The following is a 10,000-nucleotide window of genomic DNA, read 5'->3' on the forward strand; positions in this document are numbered from 1 at the left end:
TTGACGTGTACCTATGATGGAAATTACAGGCCTCTCTCATCTTTTTAAGTGGGAGAACTTGCACAATTGGTGGCTGACTAAATACTTTTTTTCCCCACTGTACCTGACCACTGTGACTGACCCAAAATTAAGGAAAAGCTTTTACTATGTACAGACTCAGTGAGCATAGCCTTGCTATTGAGAGAGAGAGAGAGAGAGAGGAGGAAGAGAGGAGAGAGGAGAGAGAGAGGTGGAGTTTCCACCAGTTACTACCTCCCTGTCATTCCTTTAGAATGATGGTGAGGTCGTGTCGGGTGAGGTTGTCTCTCTCTGGTGGGAGGTAAGCTCATATGGCTTTATACATAGGTTGGGCTTTGTCGAGTAAAGCTTAAACTATGTATTTAGATTGTACCGTATTGGTCCGAATATAAGACGACCCTGATTATAAGACGACCCCCCGTTTTTCAACACAAACATTTAGAAAAACAGATTTGCAGACTAGATTTGCCGAACAAAGAACTTCATTTTATTTTAAAATAACAATATTAAAAACACAGTGAATTAAACACAAAGGCAAACTATGTACAGTATGATTCAAAATTAATATCAAGCAATAATAAAGCAACATTTTTAAATAACAGAGAAAATACAGGCCACACATTTAACTAAACTTAACAAAAATTCGCCAAACTTCTCCTCCGATGTCTCTCTATCCCTCACACACGTCCTCTGCCCCGCTGTGTTCGCTCTCGCTGTCATCGCTCCCCAGCTGCTCCGCTTCCACCGGCTCCTCCCAAAGCACGTCGTCCTCGCTGCCGTCCAATGCATTTGAGATGCAACATTTTTTAAAGCCATCGATGATGCTCTGTGAGGGAATAGCATCCCATGCATGCAGGATCCATTCACACAGTAGACGGACTGACGGCTTCTGTATTTTCCCGGTCGGTGTGAGTGCGTGGTTGCCAGACAGGAGCCACTCTGTGTATTTTTTTCGCAGGTTATCCTTGAAAGGCTTGTTCACAACTACGTCCAACACCTGTAGCTGGCTTGTCATTCCCCCTGGTATGATCACAAGATCCCCGTTCATTGCTCGCACCTGACTTTTCACGGGCTCAGTCAGATGTCCGCGGAACGCATCCAGAACGAGCATGTTCCTCCTCTTCCTCAGTCCCCCGTAGCGTGCGCCCCACACAACCTTTAGCCAGTCCACTACAAGCCCCGACTCCATCCAGCCCTTCTCCTGGGCGCGCACAATAATGCCAGCTGGCATTGGGTCCTTTGGCACAGTCTTACGCTTAAGAATGACATACGGGGGGAGTTTGCTGCCACCAGCGAGACATGTCAACATGACAGTGACGCGGCTCTTCTCGTTGCCCGTTGATTTCACCAACACAGACTTTTCTCCCTTTCTATTGACAGTCACCGATGTTGGCATGTCGAAATAAACGGGTGTCTGATCAGCATTGCCGATCTGATCCAGCGGGTAGGAGTGCTTCTTCCTCAGGTTGATAACAAAGCGCTGAAACGAAAGCAGCTTCTCTCCGAAGTCTGACGGCAGGCGTTGGGCCAAACTCGTTCTCCGTCTAAGTGACAGTCCATTACGCCGCATCATCCTACGACACCAGCCGAGGCTGGCTTTAAATCCAGTGATGTTGAGCTCTCTGGCGATTTCCAGGGCCTTAACCTGGATGACAGCTCTGGTAATGGGCATTCCCTCACTTCTTTTTTCCCTGACATATTCAAAAACCCTCCGGTCAACCTCAATGAAACGACCACTTTGAGGACCACGGAAGGATTTTCGCTGACTGTTAGCATCTTTTAGACGTTGTTTTTCTGCTCGCCATCTTCTTACATTACACTCAGTGACCCCGAATGTCTTGGCAGCTTGGCAGTTGTTAGATGACTCTGCCTTATTGACAACCATTATTTTGAAATTGGCATCATAGCTCCTCCGCTGTTGTTTATTGACCTGGCCCACTTTTGAGCCACTTGTCTCTAAATGGTCAGCCTGTCTTTCCATCTTTAAACACCGGTAACGGGCTGGTTGTTAAGGACGCCTCTTCCCTCCGTCCGGAACGAATTTTTGGCGCCATCTGTGCCCGCGAATGTGTATTGACATTTAAAGGGAGCGCCGAAGAAGAGAAACTGCGCTCTGAATACTAGACCCCGAATATAAGACGACCCGACTTTTTTGGACCTATTTCGAGGGGAAAAAAGGCCGTCTTATATTCGGACCAATACGGTAGTTATGTATTGTAGGTAGTTATCGTGGGTTGATGTATGTAATTATTGTAGGTTAGTATTGTATTCGGCTGAGCCCGGTGAAGCACGAAGCTAGCTAGCTAACCCACTACCTGGACTAGCTGGCGGGTAGCTACTGGTAACTATTAGCAACTGTGGATAGTTGATTCACGCCTGAGAGTGCCTGTAATTACGCCAGCTGGCTGCCTACAATAATTACATACAACAATGCCTACCATTCAGCTGTTTTCTAACCTCATTGTCTGAACCGTTAACGTTAGGTAGTAAGTGGCTACTGTGCTTGAAATTTAGCTAGCTTGTTGCTACCTGGATAGCTACTGTAAACAATAGCTGGAACGACCGAGCAAACATACGCGAACTGGCTGAGTCAATTCAGTGGCTTGCTTTGCACTTGGCTAGCTAACAGTAGCTGCTAGGGGTAAGTCATAACCTACATTTGTGTTTTGTTTTTACATACTGGTAGCCAGAGTCGTTCAAGGGAATTCGGGACATGGGTGACTAGTTAACGTTAGCTTGGCTCTCTCTGTGTTCGTGCCGTGGGAGGAGGGGTTACTTCTTTGTCTGAAAGCAATGGCTAGCTAGTATGCTAACTATTCTAGCTAACTAGCTGGCTGAATAAGTTGACGACGGACTCGCTCAAGCTGTCGGGACTAACCCACAACGTTAGACACGGACACAAATGATCTGCTTGGCGTGTTGACACACTGGTGGTTTGTTGTGGCCGAGTATTGGTGCTAAACCGTGTTGCTGGAGTCCGGCATGCTAGCTGGCTGTGACGTCATACGACTAGGTGCCCTGGACGATTTTCACGGAAGAATACTGTACCAAGTTAGCTAGCTGAATAAACTAAGTTAGAGTATATTCCTAGAAAACATTGAACCGCTGTAGTTTACAACAATTATAGTTTCTGAGGTGGAAGTGGGGAGAGTTATATTTGGGTGTTTCAGTGAAACGTAAGTGAGGGAGGCCCCGCTCTCTCCTTTCCCAGATGTTTAGTTCATTTCATTCCGATCTCCTCTGCATTATTGTAGCCATCTGCTGCAGCCTGTCAACTATGCCTCTGCCTATCCCTGTTCTCTCCTCTCCGCATAGGCTATACAAACGCCTCACACCGCGTGGCTGCTGCCTCTCTAACCTGGTGGTCCCTGCACGCACCACCCACGTGGAGTTCCAGGTCTCAGGCAGCCTCTGGAACTGCCGTTCTGCTGCCAACAAAGCAGAGTTCATCTCAGCCTATACTACCCTCCGGTCCCTCGACTTCTTGGCTCTGACGGAAACATGGATTACCACTGAAAACACTGCTACTCCTACTGCTCTCTCCTCGTCTGACCATGTGTTCTCGCATACCCCGAGAGCATCTGGTCAGCGGGGTGGTGGCACAGGAATCCTCATCTCTCCCAAGTGGACATTCTCTCTTTTTCCCCTGACCCATCTGTCTATCTCCTCATTTTAAATTCCATGCTGTCACAGTCACTAGCCCATTCAAGCTTAACATCCTTGTCATTTATCACCCTCCAGGTTCCCTTGGAGAGTTCATCAATGAGCTTGACGCCTTGATAAGTTCCTTTCCTGAGGACGGCTCACCCCTCACAGTTCTGGGTGACTTCAACCTCCCTACGTCTACCTTTGACTCATTTCTCTCTGCCTCCTTCTTTCCACTCCTCTCCTCTTTTGACCTCACGCTCTCACCGTCCCCCCCTACTCACAAGGCAGGCAATACGCTTGACCTCATCTTTACTAGATGCTGTTCTTCTACTAATCTCACTGCAACTCCCCTCCAAGTCTCCGACCACTACTTTGTATCCTTTTCTCTCTCCCTCTCCTCCAACACTACTCACTCTGCCACTACTCAGATGGTAATGCGCCACCGCAACCTTCGCTCTCTCTCTCCCGCTACTCTCTCCTCTTCCATCCTATCATCTCTTCCCTCTGCTCAATCCTTCTCCCTCCAATCTCCTGATTCTGCCTCCTCAACCCTCCTCTCCTCCCGTTCTGCATCCTTTGACTCTCTATGTCCCCTATCCTCCCGGCCGGCTCGGTCCTCCCCTCCTGCTCCGTGGCTTGATGACTCATTGCGAGCTCACAGAACAGGGACCCGGGCAGTCGAGCGGAAATGGAGGAAAACTAGACTCCCTGCAGACCTGGCATCTTTTCACTCCCTCCTCTCTACATTTTCTTCATCTGTTTCTGCTGCTAAAGCCACTTTCTACCACTCTAAATTCCAAGCATCTGCCTCTAACCCTAGGAAGCTCTTTGCCACCTTCTCCTCCCTGCTGAATCCTCCTCCCCCTCCCCCTCCCCCCTCCTCCCTCTCTGTGGATGACTTCGTCAACCATTTTGAAAAGAAGGTTGACGACATCCGATCCTCGTTTGTTAAGTCAAATGACACTGCTGGTCCTGCTCACACTACCCTACCCTATGCTTTGACTTATTTCTCCCCTCTCTCTCCAGAGAAAATCTTGCGACTTGTGACGGCCGGCCGCCCAACAACCTGCCCGCTTGACCCTATCCCCTCCTCTCTTCTCCAGACCATCTCCGGTGACCTTCTCCCTTACCTCACCTCGCTCATCAACTCATCCTTGACCGCTGGCTATGTCCCTTCCGTCTTCAAGAGAGCGAGAGTTGCACCCCTTCTCTAAAAACCAACACTCGATCCCTCTGATGTCAACAACTACAGACCAGTATCCCTTCTTTCTTTTCTCTCCAAAACTCTTGAGCCTGCCGTCTTTAGCCAACGCTCTTGCTATCTCTCTCAATGACCTTCTTGATCCAAACCAGTCAGGTTTCAAGACTGGTCATTCAACTGAGACTGCTCTTCTCTGTGTAACGGAGGCTCTCCGCACTGATAAAGCTAACTCTGTCTCCTCTGCTCTTGTCCTTCTAGACCTGTCTGCTGCCTTTGATATTGTGAACCATCAGATCCTCCTCTCCACCCTCTCCGAGCTGGGCATCTCCGGCGCGGCTCACTCTTGGATTGCGTCCTACCTGACCGGTCGCTCCTACCAAGTGGCGTGGCGAGAATCTGTCTCCGCACCACATGCTCTCACCACTGGTGTCCCCCAGGGCTCAGTTCTAGGCCCTCTCCTATTCTCGCTATACACCAAGTCACTTGGCTCTGTCATATCCTCACATGGCCTCTCCTATCATTGCTACGCAGACGACACACAACTAATCTTCTCCTTTCCCCCTTCTGATAACCAGGTGGCGAATCGCATCTCTGCATGTCTGGCAGACATATCAGTGTGGATGACGGATCACCACCTCAAGCTGAACCTCGGCAAGACGGAGCTGCTCTTCCTCCCCGGGAAGGACTGCCCGTTCCATGATCTCGCCTTCACGGTTGACAACTCCGTTGTGTCCTCCTCCCAGAGTGCGAAGAGCCTTGGCGTGACCCTGGACAACAACCTGTCGTTCTCCGCTAACATCAAGACGGTGACCCGATCCTGTAGGTTAATGCTCTACAACATTCGGAGAGTACGACCCTGCCTTACACAGGAAGCAGCACAGGTCCTAATCCAGGCACTTGCCATCTCCCGTCTGGATTTCTGCAACTCGCTGTTGGCTGGGCTCCCTGCCTGTGCCATTAAACCCCTACAACTCATCCAGAATGCCGCAGCCCGTCTGGTGTTCAACCTTCCCAAGTTCTCTCACGTCACCCCGCTCCTCCGCACACTCCACTGGCTTCCAGTTGAAGCTCGCATCTGCTACAAGACCATGGTGCTTGCCTACGGAGCGGTGAGGGGAACGGCACCTCCGTACCTTCAGGCTCTGATCAGTCCCTACACCCAAACGAGGGCATTGCGTTCATCCACCTCTGGCCTGCTGGCCCCCCTACCTCTGCGGAAGCACAGTTCCCGCTCCGCCCAGTCAAAACTGTTCGCTGCTCTGGCACCCCAATGGTGGAACAAGCTCCCTCACGACGCCAGGACAGCGGAGTCACTCACCACCTTCCGGAGACACTTGAAACCCCACCTTTTTAAGGAATACCTGGGATAGGATAAAGTAATCCTTCTACCCCCCCTTACCCCACCCCAAAGAAAGAAAAAAGAAAAAACATATTGTAAAGTGGTTATCCCACTGGCTATAAGGTGAATGCACCAATTTGTAAGTCGCTCTGGATAAGAGCATCTGATAAATGACGTAAATGTAGTTAAGGATCATATCACCTCCACCTTCCCTGTCACCCTAGACCCACTTCAATTTGCTTACCGCCCCAATAGATCCACAGACGATGCAATCACCATCACACTGCATACTGCCCTATCCCATCTGGACAGGAGGAATACCTATGTAAGAATGCTGTTTATTGACTATAGCTCAGCATTCAACACCATAGTACCCTCCAAGCTCATCATTAAGCTCGAGGCCCTGGGTCTCAACCCCGCCCAGTGCAATTGGGTCCTGACCTTCCTGACGGGCCGCCCCCAGGTGGTGAAGGTAGGAAACAACATCTCTACTTCGCTGATCCTCAACACTGGGGCCCCACAAGGATGTGTGCTCAGACCCCTCCTGTACTCCCTGTTCACTCATGACTGCGTAGCCAAGCACGCTTCCAACTCAATCATCAAGTTTGCAGACGACACAACAGTAGTAGGCTTGATTACCAACAATGACGAGACCGCCTACAGGGAGGAGGTGAGGGCTCTGGGAGTGTGGTGCCTGGAAAATAACCTCTCACTAAACGTCAACAAAACAAAGGAGATGATCGTGGACTTCAGGAAACAGCAGAGGGTGCATCCCCCTATCCACATCGACGGGACCGCAGTGGAGAAGGTGGAAAGCTTCAAGTTCCTTCCTTCCTTTAAATGCCGTAAATGTAAAAATGTAGATGGGTGGAGGTTGAACCAGTTATCATTCCTTTAGATCTATGAAGACCAGTGAACTATTGAACTAGTCAGGGAGAGGTTTCTAGCGACATTTATGTTTTCATTGTATAAATTACTAAATGAATATGTGGTGTGTGTGTGTGTGTGTGTGTTGTGTTGTGTGTGTGTGTGTGTGTGTGTGTGTGTGTGTGTGTGTGTGTGTGTGTGTGTGTGTGTGTGTGTGATGTGGTGTGGTGTGTGTGTGTGTGTTGTGTTCTGTTGTGTGTGGTGTGTGTGAGACTTACCCACGGCCAGCAGCAGGTCTCTCAGTCCTCCAGAAGTCTCTCTCTGAACACTCTCTTCCATCTCATACCCCGCCAGCTTCATGTACGCAGCAAACACTGATACACACACACACACACACGTCGATGTCAGAGAGGGAGCGTGTGTGTGTGTTGATAACCTTTATAAACACAGACCTCCCTCTCTCACACACTCAACACACCTCTCCTCAGGTGTTCAGCGCTCCTGTTCCCCAGGATGGTGATGAACTGGTCTTCATCTGTCCCAAACTTCTTCTCTCCTGCTGAGAACAAAGTCTACACACACACACACACACACACACACACACACACACACACACACACACACACACACACACACACACACACACATACACACACACACACACACACACACACACACACACACACACACACACACACACACACACACACATACACACACACACACACACACACACACACACACACATACACACACACACACACACACACACACAGTGAAATAACTGATGGTCCTGACCTGCTGTATAAAAGCTCTATAGCTGTTGTAAAGGAGGCTCCTGGCCATAAGCTGTTGTGGTCAGAATCAGAAATGTTTGGTCTCTAAAAAACTGTTGTTAGTTTAAAAATTACTGAGGATGGATCAACAACATTGTAGTTACTCCACAATACTAACCTAAATGACAAAGTGAAAAGAAGGAAGCCTGTGTAGAATAAGGTACTTGGAAAACTGGAAAACTGCAAAACTTTTGTCCTGAATACAAAGCGTTATGTTTGTGGCAAAAGCAACACAACACAACACAACACTGAGTACCACTCTTTGTATTTTCAAGCACGGTGGTGGCTGCATCATGTTATGGGTATGCTTGTCATCGGCAAGGACTAGGGACTTTTTTGGTAAAAAAATTAATGGAATACAGCACAGATCTGGGGAAAGGTACCAAAAAATGTCTGCAGCATTGAAGGTCCCCAAGAACACAGTGGCCTCCATCATTCTTAAATGGAAGAAGTTTGGAACCACCAAGACTCTTCCTAGAGCTGGCCGCCCGGCCAAACTGAGCAATCAGGGGGAGAAGGGCCTTGGTCAGGGAGGTGACCAAGAATCCGATGGTCACTCTGACAGAGCCCCAGAGTTCCTCTGTGGAGATGGGAGAACCTTCCAGAAGGACAACCATCTCTGCAGCACTCCACCAATTAGGTCTTTATGGAAGAGTGGGCAGATGGAAGCCACTCCTCAGTAAAAGGCACATGACAGCCTGCTTGGAGTTTGCCAAAAGGCACCTAAAGACTCTCAGACCATGAGAAACAAGATTCTCTGGTCTGATGAAACCAAGATTGAACTCTTTGGCCTGTATGCCAAGCGTCACGTCTGGAGGAAACCTGGCACCATCTCTATGGTGAAGCATGGTGGTGGTAGCATCATGCTGTGGGGATGTTTTTTCAGCGGCAGGGACTGGGATACTAGTTAGGATCGAGGGAAAGATGAACGGAGCAAAGTGCAGAGAGATCCTTGATGAAAACCTGCTCCAGAGCGCTCAGGACCTCAGACTGGGGCAAAGGTTCACCTTCCAACAGGACAACAACCCTAAGCACACAGCCAAGACAATGCAGGAGTGGCTTCGGGACAAGTCTCTGAATGTCCTTGAGTGGCCCAGCCAGAGCCCGGACTTGAACCCGATCGAACATCTCTGGAGAGACCTGAAAATAGCTATGCAGCGACGCTCCCCATCCAACCTGACAGAGCTTGAGAGGATCTGCAGAGAAGAACGGGAGAAACTCTCCAAATACAGGTGTGCCAAGCTTGTAGCGTCATACCCAAGAAGACTCAAGGCTGTAATCGCTGCCAAAGGTGCTTCAAAGTACTGAGTAAAGGGTCTGAATACTTATGTAAATGTAATGGTTTTTTTTTTGGTAATAAATTACAAAAAAATTATAAAAACCTGTTTTTGCTTTGTCATTATGGGGTATTGTGTGTAGATTGATGAGAGGAAAAAAAACAATTTAATCCATTTTAGAATAAGGCTGTAACGTAACAAAATTAGGAAGAAGTCAAGGGGTCTGAATATTTTCCAAAGGCAAGTATTAGTGTTTTATTCTTCAATAATGTTTTAATAAATGTTAGAAGTTTTCTTCCACTTTGAAATTAGAGTATTTTGTTGACCAAAAATGACAATTAAATCCCACTTGGTAACAACAACATGCCTTCTGAAGGCACTGCAGGGATATTGTCTTGATAATCAAACCACGTTTTACTTTGTGGACTTCTTTTAGACCAAAGCGTTAGGGGTTAGTATGGAAGGCTTTTTCTTTTCCTTTAGATTATTGATTTGAACTGTGCGCTACTGAACTGGTTAGAAACTTATTGTATTGAACTGTCCAACTGAACTGGTTAGAAACCTATTGTATTGAACTGTCCAACTGAACTGGTTAGAAACCTTGTTATTTTCTGGATTCATTGGACTTGCTGATTTGGGGATTTTCTTTCTGGATTTTTGAAGTGATTTGGGGGGTTTTGGTTTGATTCTGAAACCACCATCTGTTGTAAATACACATATTTTATCAACACACCTTCTGTTGCTCTGTCTCAATATGACCACTAGATGGCAGCATTCAACACTTCTGGGTATCACTATCAACACACCTTCTGCC

The 10,000-nt window shown here is 48.1% G+C and overlaps 1 protein-coding gene across 1 annotated transcript in view; it reads right to left on the minus strand.

Annotated features, from left to right (window-relative positions):
• Positions 1 to 10,000, minus strand: part of LOC311113952 (annexin A5-like) — a gene marked incomplete at its 5' end in the record, with an annotated part of 18,937 nt that overhangs the window by 5,913 nt on the left and 3,024 nt on the right. The window contains 2 exons of the mRNA XM_084189225.1: positions 7,352 to 7,447; positions 7,552 to 7,645. Coding sequence (XP_084045351.1) covers positions 7,352 to 7,447; positions 7,552 to 7,645 — 190 coding nt within the window. The remainder of the gene's footprint in view (positions 1 to 7,351; positions 7,448 to 7,551; positions 7,646 to 10,000) is intronic.

The sequence above is a fragment of the Coregonus lavaretus genome, assembly GCF_964263955.1.
Source record: "Coregonus lavaretus genome assembly, contig: HAP1_SCAFFOLD_4934, whole genome shotgun sequence".
NCBI lineage: Eukaryota > Metazoa > Chordata > Actinopteri > Salmoniformes > Salmonidae > Coregonus > Coregonus lavaretus.